This window comes from Nyctereutes procyonoides, unplaced genomic scaffold (assembly GCF_905146905.1).
Source record: "Nyctereutes procyonoides isolate TBG_1078 unplaced genomic scaffold, NYPRO_anot_genome, whole genome shotgun sequence".
In the NCBI taxonomy this organism is placed as follows: Eukaryota; Metazoa; Chordata; class Mammalia; order Carnivora; family Canidae; genus Nyctereutes; species Nyctereutes procyonoides.
This window is the reverse complement of record NW_026575146.1, coordinates 24,061,583-24,085,918: the sequence shown is the minus strand read 5'-3', so window position 1 is coordinate 24,085,918 and position 24,336 is coordinate 24,061,583. Positions and strand designations below refer to the sequence as shown.

At 37.8% G+C, this 24,336-nt stretch overlaps 1 protein-coding gene across 1 annotated transcript; it reads right to left on the bottom strand.

The window, feature by feature from the left end:
- Positions 1-862: 862 nt before the first annotated feature.
- On the bottom strand, positions 863-19,837 carry LOC129499877 (nephrocan-like). Its single transcript, XM_055309881.1, has 3 exons — positions 19,649-19,837; positions 9,796-10,697; positions 863-1,310 (listed from the first exon to the last, which is right to left on the bottom strand). Exons 1-3 carry the CDS (start codon positions 19,835-19,837, stop codon positions 863-865), a joined length of 1,539 nt encoding a protein of 512 aa, XP_055165856.1.
- Between the last annotated feature and the right edge of the window lie 4,499 nt (positions 19,838-24,336).

Sequence of the window (24,336 nt, the reverse complement as noted above, 5' to 3'; positions counted from 1 at the left end):
GGAGGTTCTTCATTCTGCACCGAAAAGGTTGAAGAAGCTAAGAGCCTCTCCAACATAGTGTTCTTTCTGGGACCCTGGAGCAGTTCCAACCCTGTTCTTTCCAGATTCTGCAGCTTTTCCTTTGATTCTGTGAGCAAGTCCCATTCTTTCCAATACTTTCTTTCTTGCTTAAGTGGGAGTCCAAAGCCTGTAGTGTAGGCCTGTAGGCACCAGCTTCATACACAAAAGTCATCACCTTACATGATAAAATGAACAACTCCATTTGCAGGAAGCTAACCAGATGGCAATTTTATTTGGCATTATTTGTGTAGATTTCAGTATCAAATACAAGTTACTTTTTAAGTGGAAGGAATCTTACATATTTTTACCATTATCTCTTTCTCCTTTCCTCCCCACCTCAACTTTCATTTTATTCTTTAAAAAAAACAGAAACAAGAAAAACTTACAAAAAAAGAGTCTTACAAATCTAAATTTATTGTATATTTTTGCTTAAGAGAGTGAACACTAAAAAACTTTTGTGGAGTATTTTCAAAACAGTGCAACTATTCTGTGTGATACTACAATGATAGATACATGTCACCATATATTTGTCCAAATCCCCAGAATGTACTTCACCAAGAGTGAACCCTAGTGTAAACTATGGACTTTAGGTGATGATGATGTGTCAGTGCAGGTGCATCAATTGTAATAAATCTCCCACTCTGAAGGGGGGTTTTCTAATATGGGAGGCCATGCATGTGCAGAAGTAGGAGGTATATGGGGAAATCTCTTTACCTTGCTCTCAATTTTGCTATGAATCTAAAACAGCTCTAAAATGAAGCCTATTTAAAAGAAAAACTTTAAACTGTAAACAAGCTCATACTTAATCTATTTCATAATCATAATAATCATCATCCATGTTGATTCTGAGGCTGGAGTGTTCTTCTGGTTTTGATTTCTTTTTGGACTCTTTGTTTTTCTCGGTCAGATGTAAATGATGCTCACATTGCCTCATGATCTTCTTGGAGGACATCCAGCTCTCCCCTTGCCGTTCAGCGGGTGCAGCACATTGTCCTCCCCTCACATCTGTGCCCTTGGCCTTCAGGATCTCCCTCGCTCTTATGAGACTGCAGGTGCAATTCCATGGATTTCCATCCAGATACAGATGTCTGAGGCGAGGCAAACCCTCCAAGACCTTGAGGTCTAGGGCAGAAATCTTGTTGTTCCTAAGGTTTAGAACCTGAAGCTGCTTTAGATCCTTGAGCTCCCTCTCAGCAATATCCTGGATGGCATTGCCTTTTAGGTCCAGCCGGGCTAAGGTTCCTGGAAGCCTGCAAAAGCATGGAAATAGGATGGGAGAGGAAGCCATGACCACCATTCCATATCTACTAAAGCAACTCACATTGAGCAGCACCAGCCTTTTCTGGTCCATTGTGTCCTGGCGGAAGCTAGAAAACAAGCTCTGTTTTGAAAAATTCAGTCCTATGTATATAGGTCTTTAACCTTTGGCAGAGGTCTTATTATCTAACCCTTGAGTTTCCTGGTTCCTAGCCAATAAGACTCTTCCATTTCTTTTCTTGTTAAATAGGATCATAAACAAATCGATGAGAAAAAGGTTGCGAACCTTTTACTTGGCAAAGGCCATGAATCCACAATTTATAGGAGAAGTCAAAGCATCGAATAAAAATGTGAAAAAGTGTGGTTCTTCATGAATATAAAGGGCAATGAAAAAATGATGCAATGTTTTATGTATGAAATTAGAGAATGGTTTTGGTTTTGAACTTTGAAATTTATTGCTGCTGAAGGTGTTGTGAGATAAGAACTTAACCTCTATTGGTGGGAGTGTAACTTGGTACCACTTTGGAAATAATTTGGTAACATGTACCAAATTTGCCAAATATCAGACATGCCTTTCAACCTAGGAAATAGTTGAAGAATTAGAGAATTATTAACAAATATGTTTGTCACATATTGAGTTATATTTATGCCAGCAAAAAAAAAAAGGATAGAGACTAATGTCCACTAATATAGAAATTAAGAGATAATAGACTATTTAGGTGACAATAAAAATCATATATTTAAACAATTTTTAAAATACTAATTCTATGAGAAATCTTTCCTAACTATGGCATGAAAATCCAGAAGCTATAAAAGATCAATGAATCAACTACATTAGAAATAATTTTTAAAAGAAAGGGTATATGGTAAAAGACACGCAAAGTCAAAAGATAAAGGATAAAATGGGGGAAATATCTGCACTTTATAATCCAGACATAGAGCTAATTTCCCTAATATGTAAAGGACTCCTAAAAGATGAGAAGAAAAAGTTTTAAAATGAGGCTGAAAAATGGGCAAAAGGCATGAATGGAAGTCCACATACACAAAAAAGCAAAGCCCTTAGATCTTCAACCATATTCAGAATAGGGAAATGAAAAATAAAACCGCACAGATGCCATTTCTCACCTACAAGATTGGAAAAAATCTTAATCCTTAGCATTCTGTGGTTAAAGCTGTAAAGAAACAGACATTCTCATACATAGCTTGGTAGGACACTAAAATGGCATAGCCCCTTTGGAGGAGGATTTAGCAAAGCCTAATGAGATAACTTGTGCATTTACCTGTCCACTGGACAATCTCACTTCTAAGTATATACTCTGAAGATAAGACTTGACAGAGATAGAACAGCACATGTGCACTTATTATGGTATTATTTCTAATAAAAGAGATTGGAAACAACACACTACAACAGTAAAAAACTACTATGCCACCTTAACAAAAGAGAGGGGTTCATCCCTAAGAATTATCATAAAAGGATTTCCAGAAAGTATTGTTAAAGGGAAAAAAAAGCAAGAAGTAGAACAGAATGTATAGTATGTCAGTTTTTGTGTAAGAAGGAAATAAGAATACATGTCCATATATTTGCTTATATTGGGGAAAGATAAGATAACCCAGAAGTGAATAAAAATGGTTACTTTTGGAAATGTTTGCATATGGTTTTAACTTTTGAATCATGTTAATGTTTTACACGTTCACAAAACAAATAAGGTAAAACAAAATCGAGCCCTAAAATTGAACATATACAGAAACAAACATATCTAATTAATCAAATGTTAATGTTAGTACATAATCACATAAAGGAAAAAAAAGTACTCTGACTATATATCCTTAGTGGATATATCTAAGCCTTAGACACTAAGGACCAAAGGATCTGCAAGGAAATTTCTCTCAGCACATTTATTATTCATACTGCTGTTAGTAATGAAATTTTGAAGCCTTTTTAATGAATACTCTAAGATAAAAACAAACAAATAACTATATCCATATCATTAAAAACAAACCAACAGGGGTGCCTAGGTGGCTCAGCAGTTGAGCGTCTGCCTTTGGCCCGGGGCATGATCCTGGAGACCCAGGGTCGAGTCCCGTGTCGGGCTCAACTGCGTCGGGCCTGCTTCTCCCTCGGCCTGTGCCTCTGCCTCTCTCTCTGTGCCTCTCATGAATAAATAAATAAAATCTTAAAAAAAATAAAATAAAAACAAACCAACAATTCATTGTAAAAGATACAAATATAAAATAAGAAAAACCCTCTAATGTTCAATATGAATTGGAGATGTTAATGTGAATTCTTAACTTTAAAAAATATATTTTCTAGTTCCACGTACTGGAAGGATCTAGAAGAATATTACATCCTAATGGCAATGCTACTCCAATAGCATAAACACACTGAGCACTCAGCTCTTAATTTCAGAATTCCAATTTCCCCTTAAAAGAAGCAAGGCTTCTCAGAGAAATGACTGATTCTATGTCTGAGGCAAGGTAAGCTAGCACGTCTGAGCCAGAATGCAATAGCATGTTCAAAGATTAATGAAACATCTGTCAGGATGGCTGCTAGCGAAAATCCAGAAAATAGTAAGTGTTGATGAAGAGGTGGAGAAATTGGAATCCTTGTGTGCTGTTGTGGGGTGGGGGGGGATGTAAAATGGTACAGTCGCTATGAAAAACAGAATGAGGATTCTTCCCCCAAAACTTAAAAATAGAATCACCACATAATCCAGCAATTCCACTTCTGGGTGTGTGTATATATATATATATATATATATATATATATATATATAGAAGAACTGAAAGCATGATTGGTCTCAGAGATCATATTAAATAACGTTATACACTATACATTATATACATACACATTTATAAATTATTATATACGTTGTTCACCTATATTGAATTTACAATAGCTAAAATGTGAAAGCAATCTGAGTGTACGTTGATGGATAAATGGATAAGCAAAATACAATATGTACATACAATGAAATAATTAGCCTTAAAAAGGAAGGAAATTCTGGCTCAGACATGGATAAACCTTGAGGACATTATGCTAAGTGAAAATTACAAAAAAGACAACTACTATAATTCCACTTATATGACATATCTAGAGCAGTCAAATTCTTAGAAACAGAAAGTATAATAGTGGTTGTCAGGGGCTGGGGGAGGGGGAAGTGGGGGGTTGTTTAATGAGCGTGGAGTTTCAGTTTTGCAAAATGAAAAAGTTCCGGAGAAACCAATTGCAAAACAATATGAAGATACTTAACAATACTGCATTGTACAGCTAAAAATGGTTAAGTAAATTTTATGTGTCTTTTACCACAATTTTTTAAAAAGAGAACTACTGGAATCCTGTCTGGTGAACACGGACCAGCTTGGAGGGGTTCCCACTAGGCAAATTTGGAACAATTTGAAAATCAAAAAAGACAAGCAACTTTAAATGATTACAACACACTGAATAAATTAAGATCCCTTGGGTCCATTGTAACACTTGGAAAAAGTGGAAAAGGGAAAGAAAAATGCTCTGTAATGTTAAATAGAAAAAAGAGAAAACAAAATGGAATGATCCCAAATACATAAAAACAAATTATGTCTAGACGTAGGCTCTGGTTGAGCAATTATGAATGATTTTTCATTTTTCAGCACAGAGTTTTCAACCTTGAACAAGTATTGCTTTATAATCAGGAAAAACCTTTTTTAAACTGTGGATACCAATTTGAAAAATGTCATATTAAGGCCGATTGATAAAAAAGTAAAAAAAAGAATCACAATTGTGAAACTGAAAATTTCTCTGTTACTCAACTGCTCCGTGTTAAGTGCTATTCTGTTTGTGAAGTATAAGAAGTGGGAAATTTTTATAGAAAAAAAAGGAAGCCCTTGTAATACCATCCAGATCCTATTTTCATAGCGTGTGAATGCACTGAATGTACATTCATGACTTTTAGTATTCAGTGAAATTTATTGTTGTGATCCCAGTCATATGATGATTGTATACTTTATATTTGTATACTAACCTCTACAAGTGCACTTACATTTAAAAGTATTTGTGCTTTGAGTATTTTAAAGTCCTGTTCATTCAAAGTGACATCTCCTTTGGTGGAACAAAATTTACCTTAAAAAGTAGATTAATTTCTGAGGGAAAAATCACTTCATACATTTTAACAGACTGATAGTTAAATTCAATATGAAGTCAGTCCAAAAGATAAGATAATTTTGTGCACATACCAACATACCGGTACATGATTTCCATTAAGTTATTTAGTTTAAAGCTTCTGATTTTCCACTCTATAGATGAAAGTGCCCAGTACACATAAATCACATAATAAAGGTTAACTAATGAAAATGAAAAGCCAGGATCCCTGGGTGGCACAGTGGTTTGGTGCCTGCCTTTGGCCCAGGGCGTGATCCTGGAGACCTGGGATTGAGTCCCACGTCGGGCTCCCGGTGCATGGAGCCTGCTTCTCCCTCTGCCTGTGTCTCTGCCCCTCTCTCTCTCTGTGTGTGACTATCATAAATAAATAAAAATCAAAAAAAAATTTTTAAGAAAATGAAAAGCCAAGTTTTCTTTTAAACAAATACAATGATCAGTTCTAGGCTGCAGAGCCAAAATTTATACCATTCATCCTTCCTTTTTTTCCCTTTCATATATCTGTGGGCGTTATAATCAAAATGACATCGTAAGAGAAATCACCAATGTCCAGATTTGTGGCTTTGATATAATTTGTCTTTATAAGTCTGTTTTACATTAAAAAGTATCCCTGATTTTAAGACAAACATGCTTCTAAAAATGCTATTTGTTCTTCGGGTCTGTTGCTTTTTAGAGTAAAATGGGGTACACTCCATTTTACCAGTAGATGGCACCTGAGTATAAGTAAGATAAATGCTATGCCTCTGTTGGGTTGCAGAAAACTATTCTGGGGCAGCCCCGGTGGCACAGTGGTTTAGCGCCGCCTGCAGCTCAGGGCGTGATCCTGGAGACCCTGGATGCAGTCCCATGTCGGGCTCCCTGCATGGAGCCTGCTTCTCTCTCTGCCTCTCTCTCAGCCTCTCTCTCTCTGTCTCTATGAATAAATAAATAAAATCTTAAAAAAAAAACTATTCTGGGGATCCCTGGGTGGCGCAGCGGTTTGGCGCCTGCCTTTGGCCCAGGGCGCGATCCTGGAGACCCGGGATCGAATCCCACGTCGGGCTCCCGGTGCATGGAGCCTGCTTCTCCCTCTGTCTCTGCCTCTCTCTATCTCTCTGTGACTATCATAAATAAATAAAAATTAAAAAAAAATTAAAAAAAAAAAAAAACTATTCTGGATTTGAATTATCCAAATTGTGGATAAAGAAAAAAACAATGTAACTTTGTTCACTGAGCTAGAGATTGGAAAAATAAGAATGAAACAGCATAAGTGAAACCAAGGTCTTGGGGGTTCTAAGTTTTGAAGGAGTACGGCGCATTGTTCATGGCAGAGTAAATCTCAGGGGCAAGTGACTGCGTGGTGGCTAAAATTCCCTGGCTCTGGAGATAGACTATCATGTTTAATCCTGACTCCTCCGTTTACTGATGATGTGATTTTGAGAAATGTCTTGATACCTCCTAATCTGAATGTTCTAATCCATAAAATAATTGTTAAGAAAATGTGCCTACATTCACAGGATTGTTGTAAGAAGTAATGGGGAATAACACATTTCAATTAGCATATTGAGGCAAAATGCAGTAGATATTTGAACATATGTATACCTAAAGCCATCTACTATTATTTCCTTGGTGAAATGTAGAATGGAAGATGGTAGGCAAAAGAAGGGATTTGTGATTTGTGGTAGGATACACAGCTAGGAACTAGCAACAAGTTAGGTTACATTAGCCAGCAGCAACAGGTTGCCTGTGTTTCTAGTTTATTAATATGAAACTGCATTTTAAAGTACAATTTTGTGTATGAATAAGACTCATGCAAATAAAAGTGTACTGTTTTAAACTCATAAATAAAAGTGTTAAGAGTCAAAAAAAATTTTAAAGTATTGTGTTTTAATGTTTATGGGAAGAAAATCACAGAAAAACTCTCCTGGAAAGTGGGCCATTCCTACTTTCCAATTCAAAGAAAAGCCAGGGAGGGGGAGGGGGACTGATGGGGAATTTAAAAATCACTTTCTACAAGGAACACATTGCTCTCAGAGCTGGCCAAGTTCTTTGACAAAAAAGACACTTGTGCTGCTTAATTGAAGCCTCATAGGAAAAACCCTCATCTCATGTCCCTTATCCCATCGTTCTGGCCCATTACTTCTCGACCCTGGCTGCACATGAAATTCATCTGGGGAGCTTTTTAAAAATACTGATGCCTGGGCACAAATCCTGGAGTGTCTGCTTTAATTGGTTTGAAGTGAAGTCTGGGCATAAGTATGCTCTTTTAAAGGTCTCCAGATAATTGTAATGTGGAGTGAGATTTGAGAATTATGGCTGGCTCAGGCTTGCAATTCTATTATACACTCCATTGGGCAAAAGCATTGTGCTTTCTGTAGTCACTTATTAAGACACGCAAATGCCCTGGCAGGAGTAAATAATTAAGCTACGTTTTACTCATTAAACTTAGCAGGATTACTCAACCAAATGCTTTCTAAAAGCCACCTGAATAGAGAAGTCCACCGCATTCACAATTTTGCCACCTCTCTCACAGCTCCCTGAGAATCCTTGATGATAACAGTCACTCCCCAACCTTTTTTATGAATTTTTATTCTATACATGTTTTTTTTACTTGGAGTAGGGGTGTATAGTGATATAAAAGAAGGCTTGAAACATAGTAGAGAAATTACTGAAATAGCAAGTATTAGAGTCTTGGAACACTGCAGGCATGTTTTTGCCTTACGGCCTTTGTATCGGCTGTTCTGTCTAAAACACTTTCCCCCCGAAACAGCTTCACAGCAAAATCCCTTACCTCCTTCCAGTTTTTGCATAAAGCTTACACTTACATGAGAGTTCTCCATGCTTACCCTATTTAAAATTACAACCAGCCACCCCCACTCTCCTGAACCTGGTAATCCTGCCCTTTTTTGTTGTTGCTAATTATAACACCTAACACCATCTAAATGTTATATACTTACACACATCATGTTTATTATTACTACTTCCCTGCTGGAATTTAAACTGCATAGAACAAGAAGTTTTATTTTTTATTGCACGGGGTATCCCAAGTGCCTGGTAAAGTACATTAATTATATGCACATGCTTATGCATTAGAAGAAATTGGTTAATTTCAAATAACCATCAACATATATTTTAAAATACTGATTTCCATTATTAAAATCACTTTTTCATGTTTTGCATTGGGTGGGGTTACCACACTGTATAATGAAACATCTGTTTTCTTCAACTAGAAAAAATGAACATCTGTACATATCAAAGATAATTTTTCCTTTTCTCATTGATAACAAAATGAAAATAAGTAAATCCAGTGCCATACGATTCTACAGAAGCCAGAAATTGGTATATTAATCATGAGCAATTTGATGATAATCAACAGAGTAAGGTGCCTTTTTTTCTATAAAAAGCACCAAAATGAAAATGAATCCACTGATAGGCATGTAAAATTAACAACACTCTCTAAGAGAATAACAGGGCTTTATTCTTCTGCCATGCTTTAATTTCTCTATTTCATAAATGTAGAACATGGAATAAGGTTTACAAAAAAGGATTAATTAATGTCAACATGAACATTAGCTATAGACTATGACTGGGTGAGGGAACAGGACAGGGGGTCTGGCACAGAGAGAGGGATATTTGGAGAGAGAAATTGTCAGCATATGAGGGTGTGTGTTTGTGTCCACGTGTGTGCATGTGCATGCAATGTATTCATGAGAGAGGCAACCAAAACACAAAGCAAGACCAACCCAAATGGACTCATGTACCCACAGGCAAACATATAGAGAAATAAGCAGAGACAGATTTAAATCCTTTAAAGATCACAACATGAGAAGCATACAAGGTTCCCAAATACATAATTCAAAATAAATTCAAGATTAGACTACAGACTTGTAATTTTTTCCTAACTACTATTTCAACGCTTTTAAAAATATAAATACCTTACCACATTTCCCCTTCATTTCTTTTTCATATCCTAGCTAGGCTAGAGGCTAAGCACGTATGTAGTCTGCCTGTTGTTGGGTCCCAGGCCACATACTTAAAAACCGAAACACTTTTACAAGAAATATCCCCATGTTACATTTCTGAGAAGACTTCACCAAAGCAGCATTGCATACTTTCAAATACAGATCTCACCAGTTGGTGTCTTATCTGCTAGGCAAGATAAATTAAGTTAGTGCATGATTTAGTTAGAGGGCTGGAGATTCCAAAACCCTGCCTAAAACCTCTACCCTTAGCCCTAGGACCCTAGGACAGCCTTAATCAGATCATTTACATTTGCTCTATTTTTCTTGTTTGTATAATGTGCTTAATTGGCCCAATCTTCAGAAAATATTTAAAGCAATCACCATAAATGACAACTCCCCACTCACCTTAAAGGTATAGACAACAGCAGGTTCTGCTCTAGGGCCAGGTTGGAGAGCTGGGAACACATCTGCAAGGCTCCAGCTTCGAACAAGCTAACAACGTTGTTGTCCAGAAATAAGTGTTTCAAGTCTCGGAGGTCCTGAAAGTCTTGGACTGTAACTCTCTGAATCAGATTATTGCTAATATCTAGTTTTTGTAGCCTTGCTGGTAGTCTGAGGGGCAACACTGGAACCTGGTTTTGAGACAACTCAAGAGTAGTTAAATTGGCAAGTATCTGTACCCCATCGATGGAGGAGAGTGAGTTTTCTGACAGATAAAGGTGGGAAAGATTCTCCAAGTGTTTCATATCTCGAAACCTTACCACTTTGAGCTGGTTTCTCTCCATTTTTAAAGAGAGCAGAGACTTGGGCAGATCGATGGGAATCTTAGTCAGGAAGTTACCACTGAAACTGACAAATTGCAGAGACTGGAGGGAAGTAAAGAAGCCAGCTGGTATAAGATGCAGTTTATTATTCTCCATGCTCAGACTTCTCAGGTGAGGGAGTGCCAGTGGTCCAGCTACGGATTCAATATTGTTGCCATCTAACACCAAACTTTGCAAACTCACAAGAGAGGAGAGTGAGCTGGGAGAGAGAGAAGAGATCAGATTGTTTTTAAGTTCAAGGATTTTTAATTTCTTCAGTCCTTCAAAATCAGATCCATGCAGGACATCTATTGAATTATCATTTAGTTTTAACACTTCAAGACTGGCTGGGAGAATACTGGGGACGCGTCTTAACTTATTTTTCCAGAGTTCCAAGGTCTTTAAGGTACTCAGCATTTTGAAAGTGTCATTTTCTACTGACTCCGTTCCACTGGCCAGCAGAATAAAATCTTCTAAAGCCAACATTCTGGTGAAGCTAGACATCTACAAAAAAGGAAGGGATGGGTCATAAGGGGAGAAAAGCAGTAAATTAAGGTTATTGTGAAAAAAAATACATGTTGTTGTTCAATACTAATGATACTTCAGATTTCTCTTCAGGATCTATTTAAATTTATCTCTTGGAAAAGGATGGAGGAGACTCAGGTCCTGACTATTTTTTTCTTTTTTAAAATTTTATTTGTAAGTAATCTCTACACCCAACATGGGACTCAAGATCCCGGGATCAAGAGTCACATGCTCCACTGACTGAGCCAACCTGGTACTCCAGGTCCTATTTTTAATTTATGACTGCTCACAGTGTAAGATATCAAGAATATGTTAAGCACTTTTACCTATTATTGGTGGCTATAATAATAGCCAACTTTTGCTGCATATTCTCTCTCTCCCAGCAAGTTTATTTCCAGACGGAAGCACTTACAAGTTGCACAATGATTTATGCAATAGGATGTTCTTTGTGGCATCATCTTATAATAGCCCAGAATGGGAACAACCTGGAAATCTTTCACCAAACTATTAGCAGTTGCTAATTCTACAGTGTAAAACTACAAGAGATCTTCACTGTCTTCATTTTGTATTGTTTAGATTTCTTAAGTTATAAATTACATTTTTAAAAACTGTAAGCATTAAAAGTCAAAAAGTCAAAACCAGACACTGCTATCACCAGGATGGGCCTATCAGATAAACATTTTCAACTATGTTATGGTTTGAAAAACTAGCCTAGGCTCCCTATTCCCTATCCCTCAATTTGTGCCTCACTGGTGAAAAAGATCCATGAAGTAATAGGACACATGTGTCTCCATCTCTGTAGAGCAAAAATTCCATTCGTGCATATAACCCAGATCTAATGCTACTCCTTTCCTAGATTTTAGAAATGATCAGATCTGATATTCTTTCTCCACGGGTTGCAAGTTCAAGCACCCCTATCTTTCCACATATCTGTGAACCTCCTACCTCACAATATACATGTTCTCTAGGATGATGTAATCCTTAGTATTTGGCTCCTAGAGTAAGATCATCTCTGGGCAGAAAGAGAAATTGCCCCAGGTTTCCTTTAGCTTGATAAAAACTCACAACATTTTCAACCTGCTTTAGAACTCAATTGAGATAAAATTTTCAATGCACAATTTTATGTCTTACTATCTACAGTGTTTAAATGTTTGATTTAATTATGCATGTTGAGCCCTTTTGTAATACCAACCCACTCAAAGTGGGTTAATTTGGCACCACATACTTCTTATAGGCATTTCTATCCTAGGAGGACATAGGATGTGAATTACAGTATATTTTAAAGCTTTTTTGTTATGATACTGTTAGAAGAATCTCAGGTTACAATTTCCATAAACAAATGTTTTTATTCATAACAGTTTTGGCAGCTGCCTTGGTTTGTGTACTGCTGCTAACATGTGATATTTTCTTAATAATTAATCAGATATATTAACTAATCCTAGTTCCAAAATAGCAATTTTTCTTGCACTTCTTGAATATCTACAAGTCCCAAGTGCTTTTTTTATATTGCTAAAAAAGAAAAGCACAAGCCCCAAATGAAGTCATTTGCCCCCACTCATGATAGCAAACTAAGACTTAATTACAGTTTTAACCTCTTAGAAGTCAATCTGAAAAAAAAAAAAAAAAGAAGTCAATCTGAAAATTTCTGATCAGCATTAGTGATATAATCATCATGATTAAAACCCTGCCTGGGATGCCTGGGTGGCTCAGTGGTTGAGCATCTGCCTTTGGCTCAGGTCATGATCCCAGGGTCCTGGGATGGAGCCCCACAAGGGAGCCTGCTTCTCCCTCTGCCTATGTCTCTACCTCTGTCTCTCATGAATAAATAAAAATAAAATCTTTTTAAAAAATCATTGTAATTTAAAAAGAGGTAAGGGTTGTCATAGATTAAATGGATTGTTTTAAACTATTTCTGGGGATAGGTTCACTTTATCATAAGCTTCATATTGTTCAAAAAGAGTACATATTATTCAAATATTTGTTTTCCTTTCGTGATTATTTTGTTTCAAAGACTATAAAAGCCTATAGGTTTTGAGCTTTAGGTTTTTGTTTTGTTTTGTTTTTACTAAGAAGGACTTTCTAGGCAAGACTTATCTCTTTTTAAAGATTTTTATTTATTTGAGATAAAGCGCGTACATGCTCTTGCACAATGGGGGGTATGGACAGAGGGCGATCCTGAGATCATTACAAGCCAAGTTCCTTTTGGGAAGAAGGGAAAGGCAGGGCTTTTTTGTTTTGTTTAGTTGTTTTGTTTTGTTGTTTGTTTTAAGAATGAATTTATTTCTTCATGAGAGACACACAGAGAGAGGCAGAGACATAGTCAGAGGGAGAAGCAGGCTCCCTGTGGGGACCCCAATGTGGGACTGAATCCCAGGACCCCGGGATCATGACCTGAGCCAAAGGCAGATGCTCAGCCACTGAGCCACCCAGGTGCTCACTAATTTTTCTAATAACCCTGCAAGTTTACTATTATCAAACTTCGCGCCCCATGTTGGGTGCAGTGATAACTTAAAAACAAAATCTTAAAAACATGGCTACCATTTTCTAAGTATTCACCATGTTTATCTTTATAAAGTCCTGTGTGTAAACATAATTATTCCCTTCTCAGAAAGGGAGGCTAAGGCTTGAGAAGGTAAAATAATTGGGCCAAGTATATCTTACTAGCAAGTGGAGAAGCTGAGCTTCCAGCTCAGATTGATCTTATCCCAACACACATATTTTTATCCTAACCTTATTGCAATGACATGCATTTAGCAGAAGAATATAGAATTCTGGCACCACAAACAGTGGGGAGGATACTCACTGATTTCCAACTTTACAGTTGAATTTATGGAGCTGACAAAGGAAAATAACTCTGCTGGACCAGTTTTTCCATTTCCCTGGACTAAGCTGAGCTGTGCTCAAGAGATATAGAAAGAGATGCTCTTGCCCTCCAGCTAACCTTAAGGCTGCTGTGAGTTTTTTCAATGTTGCTCAAAAAGCAAGGCAAGTATGGCTTGCTGTTAATGATTAGGTTAGAAAGTTTAGCCAAATATAATTCCTGCCATACATTTTTAGAGTTTAGTGAACCTAATATATATGTAGATAAAAGTTACAACAAAATATGAAAAATGAAGAAAAAAAAAGCAGGGCAAATAAATGAGGTAGAGCAGAGAAGCAAGGCCTGCTGGCTTCCCCCATGAAAGGCTTTGTTTCTAATTTCTTTTGGGTAGGCCCTGATGCAAGCATTAGAGGGCCACAGACCTTTCTTGGGCTCCTTATAAGTCCAATGTATACAGGAAACTGAAATACCCTCAGAGTTACAGCCTCAGGCTTGTGTGCACCAAGCCAGTAAGGAGTCTGTAAAACAATGTTGGAACTTTTTTTTCTGATCATCAATACTTATTCTCTGTAAACAATTTTAAAATTCTGACAAGTATGGAGAGCATATAAAAATAATCCATAATCCCTCCACTTGGTGATCAATTCTGTTTAATCTTGAAGTAGTTTCTCTCCTTCCCCAAAAGTTGTAAAGCGCAATCATTTTAATTGACTGCCATCATAAAGACACTCCTATTTGCCCTCTAAATGTAAGAGCCCAAACTGTAAAACTCTTAGAAGAAAATACAGACATAAATTTTTGCGGCCTTGGGTTTGGTAAAAGTTATCTTAGATATGACACCAAAAGCAAAAATGACACAAAGAAGAGTAAATGGGACTTACTCAAAATTAAAAACTTCTGCGCTTCGAAGGACACCATTAAGAAAATGAACAACAACAATCAACCGTAGAAAGAGAGAAAATTCTCCCAAATAATATATCTGATAGGAGATTTGTATATATATACAACCCAATTAAAAAAATGGGCAAAAGCAATGTCCACAATAGCCAAACTGTGGAAGGAGCCTCGGTGCCCATCGAAAGATGAATGGATAAAGAAGATGTGGTTTATGTATACAATGGAATATTACTCAGCCATTAGAAATGACAAATACCCACCATTTGCTTCAACGTGGATGGAACTGGAGGGTATTATGCTGAGTGAAATAAGTCAATCAGAGAAGGACAAACATTATATGTTCTCATTTATTTGGGGAATATAAATAATAGTGAAAGGGAATAGTAGGGAAGGGAGAAGAAATGGTTAGGTAATATCAGAAAGGGAGACAGAACATAAAGACTCCTAACTCTGGGAAATGAACTAGGGGTGGTGGAAGGGGAGGAGGGCGGGGGGTGGGGGTGAATGGGTGACAGGCACTGAGGGGGGCACTTGACGGGATGAGCACTGGGTGTGATTCTGTATGTTGGCAAATTGAACACCAATAAAAAATAAATTTATTTTAAAAATAAATAAATAAATAAATATTTAGTACTATAAAAAAATGTGCAAAGCATTCATACATTTCCCCCCAAAGAAGATACACCAATGGTCAGTTAGCACACGAAAAAGAGCTCAACATAGTAATATGAAAGTCAAACCATAGTGAGATACTAACAGACACTAGGATGGTTATGATCCAAAAAAAGGATAAGAAATGTTTGCAAGCATGTGGAGAAACTGGAAGTGTCATATATTATTCTAGGGATGGAAAACAATGGAGCCATTTTGGAAAACAGTCTGGCAGTTCCTCAAAATATTAAACATAGTTACCCTATTACGCAGAGATCCCACTCTTAGGTATATACCCAAAACAGATGAAAATATATGTCCACACAGAAACTTGTACATGAATGTTCTTTGGAACATAATAGCCAAAAAGAGGAAAAAACCCAAGTGTTCATCAACTGATGAATGGATAAACAAAATGTAGTATATACATACAATGGGATATTATTTAGTCTTTAAAAGGAAGGAAATTTGGACCTATGCTACAACATGGATGAAACGTGAGGGCATTATTTTAAGTGAAAGAAGCCAGTGACAAGAGATCACAGGTTTAGGGGAAAAGATTGACTTCAGGTTAGGGCATGGTATTTTGAGATCATATACATATGTGAAGAGTTCCAGTAGGCAGCTGGATAAGTCTGAAACATGGGGGAAAGGCATGAATTAGAAACTCAGTTATGGGAGCCATCATTACTTATATAAAGTGAAGTCACCTAAGGAGAGTGTACATAGTAAAAAATGGAATGGCTAAAGACTGAGTCTCCCTGGAGAAGCCAAAAAAATAACGGGCAGTAGAGGAAAAGAAACCTTCCAAAATGGCAGAAAAGAACTACCAGAAAAGAATAATAAGGACATAAAAGTATGGTGTCATGGAAGGCAAAAGAAGAATTTCAAGAAATAGGAGTGAACCAGTGTCCTAGAGAGAAGTTGTGTTTTGTTTTGTTTTTTTTTAAGATTTTATTTATTTATTCATGAGAGACACACAGAGAGAGGCAGAGACACAGGCAGAGGGAGAAGCAGACTCCTCCTAGGGAGTCCAATGTGGGACTCGATCCCAGGACCCCAGTATCATGCCCTGAGCTGAAGACAGATGCTCAAACACTGAGCCACCCAGGTGCCCCGAGAGAAGTTTTTTAACTGTATGGAGTAGATAGAAGCCAGACAGTGGTAAATTAAAGAATAGATAGGAGGTAAAGAAGTAGAAACAGTAAATATAGATTACCCTTTTACAGCGTTTTGCAAATAGAGATAGTAGCAAGAAGAGACACAGAGTTAAAATTATTTTATTTTAAAGATTTATTTATTTACTTTAGAGACAGACAGACAGAGAGAATACCAGTATGGGGGATGGAGATAGAGGGAGAGAGAATTTCAAGCAGACACTCCCCACTGAGTGCAGGCCCCGAGGCAAGGCTCAGTCCCATGACCCTGAGATCATGACCTGAGCTGAAATGAAGAATCAGATGCTCAACTGACTAAACCCCCAAGTGCCCCCAAATAATTTTATTTTTATTGTAATGAAAGGAGCCTATGTATAGGCTAGGACAGGGCACTAGTAAAGAAAGAGCAACTGAAGATATGGGTGTAAGGAGAATGAAGCAGCAAGCTCGAGGGAGAGGTGTGGAAAGTGGACTCCAGCGCCTGAGTAGGAGGCTGCCTTGAGCAGAAAGAGGGAGATCTCATCCTCTCTGTCTGGAGGAAAGAGTTTGCAGAATTGAATGGATGTAAGCTAGTACACAGGGAGTAGGAGTTGAGGGAGATCAAGACTAATGGCCTCAGTTTTGTCAGATTAGTCAAGAAAATGGGAGGCCAACCATGGGTGAGAATGAGGATGGCAGAGATTGAGAAGACAACCCAAACTGTACTGAAGTTTTGGAAGACATTGAGGGAATATAGGAAAACCTGGCCAAGAAGAATTGAAAGGACAGATGAGTGACAATGAAGACCCAGATGAAGTCAGAGACCTTAGTATGATCGTCTCCAGCAGCACCCGGCTATCCAGGTACAAGAAAAACATGAGAAAATGATCCCCTAAACTGAGACTTTGCTGCATAGGTGTTAAAATTAATTTTAGGATTCAAAAAAGGAAAAGATGGGAAAGAAGATGGATAAGAAATAAACTAATTATCTGAGGAAAACATGGGTAGATGTAGGGTTAGAAATTTCCATGAGTTGGCAAGAGAAGTACAGAGTATGGCAGCTGAAAGCAAAGAAAATAATGACCAGAGAGTGGAGGATTTCAAGGTTTCTGAGTGGAGGAGTTTCAGGTGTAATGATTATGATATCACCAAGTAGGCGGCTGTGGTGAAGTGGAAACACAGATGAATACTTTCTTATGAGCTCAAGGAATAGTGAGGCTAGGGCCCTGATGGCACCAAGATGCAGGATTCAGGATGGAGAGCAAGACAGGAGGGAAGGGGCTGAAGCACAGTGTGAGACAAAAGAAGAAGCAAGGAATGTTACAGCCCAATGGCATGCATCTCAAACAGGAAGTTTTACAGATGAATGGATAAATAAAGACACTCGTCTGTTGAGGGCAGGAACGGTGAATTTTTCAACCTTTATCCCTAGTCTTAAACACAGCATTCACAGTCCCAAACATAAATTATATTAATAAGTAATAAACATTTTTAGGGATGCCTTGGTGGCTCAGTGGCTGAACATCTGCCTTCAGCTCAGGGTGTGATCCTGGGGTCCCAGGATAGCGTCCCACGTTGGGCTCCCTGCATAGAGCCTGCTTCTCCCTCTGCCTATGTCTCTGCCAATCTCTCTCTCTCTCTCATGAATAAATAAATAAAACTTTTAAAAACCCAAAACATTTTTATTGTAATATATATACATGCATTCATATATGGTGTGTGCATATATATACATATATACATACATATGTGTATATACATACATAGAAAATTTCTATTGCTATTAATCTGAAGGTGTTTCTAAGGTATTTTTTCCTTGAAATACAGGCACCTGATTCCGTAGTTCAAACCAAATAGACAGAATATACATCGTATTCACCAAATACAGCTAAAAAATGGTCATTTAAAACCTAAGGGTTTTTAAAAGAGATGTATTATTGCTTAGAGCTTTTTATCTCCTTCAGAAGACAATCCTGTCTTTTATCAATATCTCAACCAGAATCTGTCCTTCCAGGAGACAATTAACTGGGTTAAAGTCAGGGAAGTGGCAATATTGCCATTCAGTGAGCGTAAACCAATGACAAATGCACTCACTCAACAACTGAATTTGATGAAAGGTATAATTTCATCTTATTGGCTCTGTAGGATCATTATCAGACTTAGTTGACACTTCAGGTCTTGGCATCTCAGGCGCTCGGAACAAATATTTAAGCATCTTGCCCTTTAACCAGCTGTCCTGCTTGAGTGCTGAGACCTGACAGGGTCAGACTTGCTCTCTGGCATTAGGAGCTACTAGACCACAAGAGGAGAGTAAACATGTCGACTAGGGGATTTTGCTTATTGAGCCTTGAAATAAATACCACGCCACATACTTTAAACTCTCCAGGTGTAGGCACACCTACATGAACATTTCTTAACCAAATTAAAGGGGATGGTGTCTGTATTTGAAGGGAAAGTACATCCACCTGCTGAATCTCCACACTTCCATCACAGAGATGTACTTCCTTATCTTGGGATTTGGATCTAGGAGGGAAGAGCAGTGACTAGTAAAGACAAAATCAGAGAGCCATAGAATTTTCCACATAAAAGGAGCCTGGGATCACCAATCTAACCCAACCTTCTTACTTCACAAAGGTTAAAAAGTGAAGCCCAGAGATCTTTTTTAACTGCTTGTTTAAGATGATTATATCTCTAGGTAGGGAGAAAACTAGGATAAGAACCCTTGTCTCTCCATACCTTTCAAAATATCAAAGGCCAAAAACAAGAGTTCCTTCATATTACAAAAGTCAGACAAATCTATAGAACTCTTTGCAGCATGCTGAATAGGTAGGCATAAATATACAGTCAGAATTAAAAGTTCATAGAACAAGTACTGCAATAACCTGCCAAAACAGAAACATGTATTTCCTCTGTAGTTGTTTCCACAAAGCCCCTGTTATCTGGCAGGTATGTAGGGTCTGTTATAAATAATTTTATATGCTTGGATTCATCTTGATAGTCTTATAATGCCCTAAGGTTCATCTGCTTTTATGACACAAACAAAACTAATTTTATCCCCTGAAAGCACTCATTCTTAATCCTGGAAACAGAAAATAGACATTTGCTCTCAAACTCTCTTTGTTATGAAAGAGCCACTTATTTACTTTCACTTTGCAACAACATAATTAAAAAAAAATAAAAACTGAAATAAATTATCATTAATGATATATTCTGATGTTTTTTGACTGTTTCTCTAAAAAGAAATATCCAGAGGCATATACCCATCTCAGCAGTAAAGGGCAAGCAGACAGTTAGTGCAACTGTCCAAACTTGAAAGCCACCACTTTTAAGTTTTAATCGATTAAATCAAATTTCACAACCCCATACTTGCTCTTCACCCTGCCTTAAAGAATAAAATTGTGGTGACTTGACCGTAGAATGGTTACCTGAAGGTGTTGAATTTTGCTGTGGCTAATGTAGAGCTTCTTGGTGGTGGGAGGAAGACTTGATGGCACCTCCGATAGCCTGTAGCATTGCACCGACTGAACGGAATCACAGCTACATCTGCCAGGACAGGTAGGATGGAAACCATAACTAAGAGAAAACAAAACAAAGAAAGCATAAAGCAGATGCATCTTTCAAAATGGGACCTCCCAGGCAGCAGGCAAGTCTTTAGGTGATGTCTTGCTCTTTATACCATGAAATCTGATAATAGAATCTTATGAATGTGTACTCTGTCAATGTAAGAAGACAGGAAAGAAAAAATTCTCAATTTGCCTGGGTTAAAATGTTAGCAACCATTACAAAGGGCTTAAACATTGATAAGCTGCCTTAATATTTGTAGGTGAGCAAAACCCTCTGTTATTTATGGCTTGGAAGGCTAATCTGCAAACACCTCTACTATCTGTAGTTTCCTTGTTTTGTTAAATGTGACACCAGAGAATTAGTGGGAAAAGACAAAGAGCTGTTTTATAGTGGGCTATAAACCTTTGAATTTTCTGTGACCCTGTATTAAAACCATTTTTGTAGGCCTGCAACAGGCAGGTGTTTTCTTCTCCCATTAACCAGTATGGGAAAATGGGCAGGCTTTCTCTTCATTATTGTTGTCCCAGTACCATTTTATTGCTAGATGAAACAATGTGCTACCAAGGAGAGGTTTAGAGCCTCAGATAACTTGTTCAGTTCATCTATCACTTGATCCACCAGCTATCATATTTGGACAATATTTTTGCCATTTGAAAATACTGTTGACTCAGATGAGAATGAGACATCAAAATGGGTCTATTACCTTCATCTATTTGTCATAATGGAAGAAAAGACCTCTAGTTTCTTCAGAGGGACTTGTGGGTTCTGAAACTGGACTGCAGAGAGAAGGCTTCATTTGTCTCAGGCATGCCTTTGTTGAAGCTCTTTTACTTGCTGTGCTCATCCCTGCTGAGGAATTTAAAAGCATTTCAAGCAAAAGATTATATAGAAAAGGTTTCCCCTCCCTGGTGGAAGACCTGAATTTACCCACACTGGTTGGCCTGAGCAGATTGCTCCAAAGAAACCCTTTCTAATATTGAAAAGCTTGTCTGATGTCCTCTTCAACCAACAACTTTGCTGCAGTTTTCATTTTGAAGCCCAAAGTTTCTTTGCTCTGATAATCAGTTTGTTCTATTTCCAGAGTAAGGATTTCCATGTGCTTTTTCTCAAAAGACTTCTCTGCTTCTCTTTTCTGATTTTGTTTTTAACCTCTGTTTTCTTTTCCTGAGATGAAGAATGATAACAAATTTCTTTTTTTTATCAGTATCTTGGTTTTCTACAAACTTTATCATTTATTTCTCTTGCCTCGTAATAGAATTGTTTTTTAAAAAAGTTTTAGAATCTTCAAATAGCAAAGTAATGCTCAATAAAAGAAAATTTGGGAAAAAAGAGCAAGGTGGGGGAAAATAATCAATGTTAGTCTTGTCCCCCAATCAAACATTTTTCCCATTTCTTTCCTCCACCTAGGCTTTGAAAAAAACAAAGAGAAATACTCATGGAACACTTTTTTCCTTCTGTGTCACTAAAAGAGTGAATTCATGGTTACCTAAAAGGAAATGCCTACCAAATCCTATGTTGTTGTCTGCCATCATTGACAGCTAGTTTTTCTGTTCCACAGCATAGAGAGGATTTCCATTTCCTATCCTCTGTTGGTCACCACAGGATATCCTTTTCTTTGAGCCCTGACATTACACTGTTTAATATTTTTTTCTTCCATGGCATTTCTATACCTTGCCTGCAATTTTGGCATTATCTTTGTTACTATTTTATACTGTGAACAGTTTTACTTTATCAGGTTGTAAACATACTCATATACAACTTTATATTCTGCACTTTTTACTACTATATTTTTCATGCTATTTTATATTTTCCATGAATATAAATTTAAATGTCTAATAGTCCATCAAGACTATTGTCCCGGGCAGCCCTGGTGGCTCAATGGTTTAGCTCTGCCTTCGGCCCAGGGTGTGATCCTGGGGACCTGGGATTGAGTTCCACTTCGGGCTCCCTGCATGGAGCCTGCTTCTCCCTCTGCCTGAGTCTCTGCCTCTCTCTCTCTCTCTCTCTCTCTCTCTCTCTCTCTCTCTCTCGGTGTGTGTCTCTCTGAATAAAGAAATAAAACCTTTTAAAAATAGATTATTGTCCCAATTTGATTAACTACTAAGTGTTGGATTTACTACTAAGTATTTCCTGATTTGAACATTACAAATATAAATAATTGGATCATAAAAAGTTTGAAAATGTTTTGGAGAATGAGAGCTCTATGTGTTCTGCAGACCACGCCTACTTATTTAGAGTGGGCTAAAAAGTCTTTAATTTTTTTTCCAGTAGAACACAGTCTTATTGATACCATAAACTGCAGAGAAAGTATAGAACAAAGGTACAGCCTAGATGCTTGAGGGACACACATGTTTTGCTGTACCTGCTCTGGGGGCAACAGGTCCCTCTATATTTATGTTGTGCTAAGAAGCAGCCACAAAAATTGCCACGACTGCTCGGCTTCTGGAATGCTATCTGTAGACTTTTGGATTTTTCACATGTTGATGAAGAGCCATGGGTTTAAAATTCCCTACCTTTGGCTTGTGTTTTTAGGTTTCAAGTTTATGGATCCCTAAGGCTAAGTGTGGACATACTGTTCTTTTCTCTGAAAAGATTTAACAACACGTATCTGACCATTATTACGTGGCTTCTTTGGGCAAGGAGAAACCTAGTACAGAAACATGGGTGTCTTTCTCAAGAATAGAAACTCAAATGACTCACCCACAACTGTTCAGAATAGAGCCCAGAACCTAGGTTTCATCTTTCAGGGCAAGAAAGATTGCAATCTCAAAGAATATGTTTTGATATTTGAATTTGGATTAAATTAGATTTATCCCTTTTGTTTTGATTCTCAAGCCAAGATCCTCCCTATCTTGCTTTCATATGTTCTTTATCTGTATCCCCCCCCTCTCCTTGCCTCCCTTTGCTTGTTCCTTTCTATAACCCAGGGGTCCTCAACCAGGGGCAATTTGGCAATTTCTGGAGACATTTTTTATGACAATAAAAGGTAGTTGTGATGGGGAGAGGATAGGCAGTAACAAGGGCATCTAGAGAGTAATGGTCAAGGATGCTACTAAACACTCTACATAAAATGTAGAAGATAGCCCCACAACAAAGAGCTATGAAGTCCCAAATGTCAACAGTGCCATTAAGAAACCCCACAATAAATACAAATGTGAGTCTCAGTGTAGTAGAAATATGCCTTCTTTGATTTATAAAAAGGAAAGGGCTAGTTCCCATTATAGACAGAAAACTGAATTCTAGAGAATAAACTGACTAACCCAAGTTTTCCCTGAAGTGAGTCTGTAAGCATTGGCTTATGATTTCTATTATAAAACTGATCAACCAAGAGCTAAATAGAAAGCTTTGATTTATGAAAACCTCCTTTTAGGTAAAAGAAAAGAGATTTTAAAGAATAAAAAATTATGGGGTCCCTGGGTGGCTCAGTGGGTTAAGTGTCTGCCTTTGGCTCAGGTCATGATGCCGGTATCCTCAGATCAAGTCCTGCATCCAGTTCCCACAGGGATCCTGCTTCTCCCTCTGCCTGTGTCTCTGCCTCTTTCTCTGTGTATCTTTCATGAATAAATAAATAAAATCTTTTTTAAAAAAAGAAAAGAAAAAGGGGCAGCCTGGGTGGCTCAGCAGTTTAGCGCCGCCTTCAGCCCAGGGTGTGACCCTGGAGACCCGGGACTGAGTCCCACGTCAGGCTCCCTGCATGGAGCCTGCTTCTCCCTCTTGCCTCAGTCTCTCTGACTCATTCTCTCTCTCTCTCTCTCTCTCTCTCTCTCTCTCTCTCTCTCTCTCTCATGAAAATAAATAAAATCTTAAAAAAATAAAAATAAATGACTGAAAATTGGGTAACACACACAATTGTGAAAACCTAGAGAACCAGATTTGGAAATGGCAAAAATAAAAGTAAGCCTATATAGCCAGAATCACAGGTAAAAATCACACTTCAGTCTAGTATCACCAAAGAACTTGGATGCCCTGGCCTCCACCGATTAATCAGAAATTGTGTATCACTGCTGGCCCTCACTGCTACTAAAAAAGGGATGTTGCTACTCCCAGTCCCATCTCTGCTCCCTGCCAAGAAGAATTGTCCCAATCCTCATCTTACAGTCTCCAAAGTAAAAATTCCAGGTGGATTATTTTGGTTAGCTGACCCCAGAGCATGCTCCAGCTGTGTCACAGAGCTGGGAGACTGTGCTTTTCTGACAATTTCAGTTCATTATGGGAAGAAGACTCTGTTTGCCATATTCAAGTTACAAAGGGTAGGGAATTCCCTAAACAGAGGAATGGAACTCAAATATGGGCAGTCCTCCACTTTTAGTGACAAATATCTACTATACAAGTCTTTTCATCCTCACTCCCCCTGCTTACCATGGCCACAAGAGCCAAAGGAGTTTTAAGTGAGTTACAATCAAATGGGGCCAAACGAATTCCACTTCCAACAACTCTTGTGACATGGCTTTTGTATAATTGTTTCTCTACGCTCTTCTGATTGGTTTATTTGGAAGACTATAAGAATTCTAAAGGAGATAATTTAGGGTATTCTTATACTTTTTAATCT

Coding starts and splice junctions, on each gene's coding strand:
- LOC129499877 (XM_055309881.1), bottom strand. CDS start 19,837: ATGCATCTGCTTTATGCTTTCTTTGTTTTGTTTTCTCTTAGTTATGGT. Junction 10,698..19,648: donor GCAAAATTCAACACCTTCAG/GTAACCATTCTA, acceptor CCTTTTTTGTAG/ATGTCTAGCTTCACCAGAAT. Junction 1,311..9,795: donor CTGTTGTCTATACCTTTAAG/GTGAGTGGGGAG, acceptor ATGCTTTTGCAG/GCTTCCAGGAACCTTAGCCC.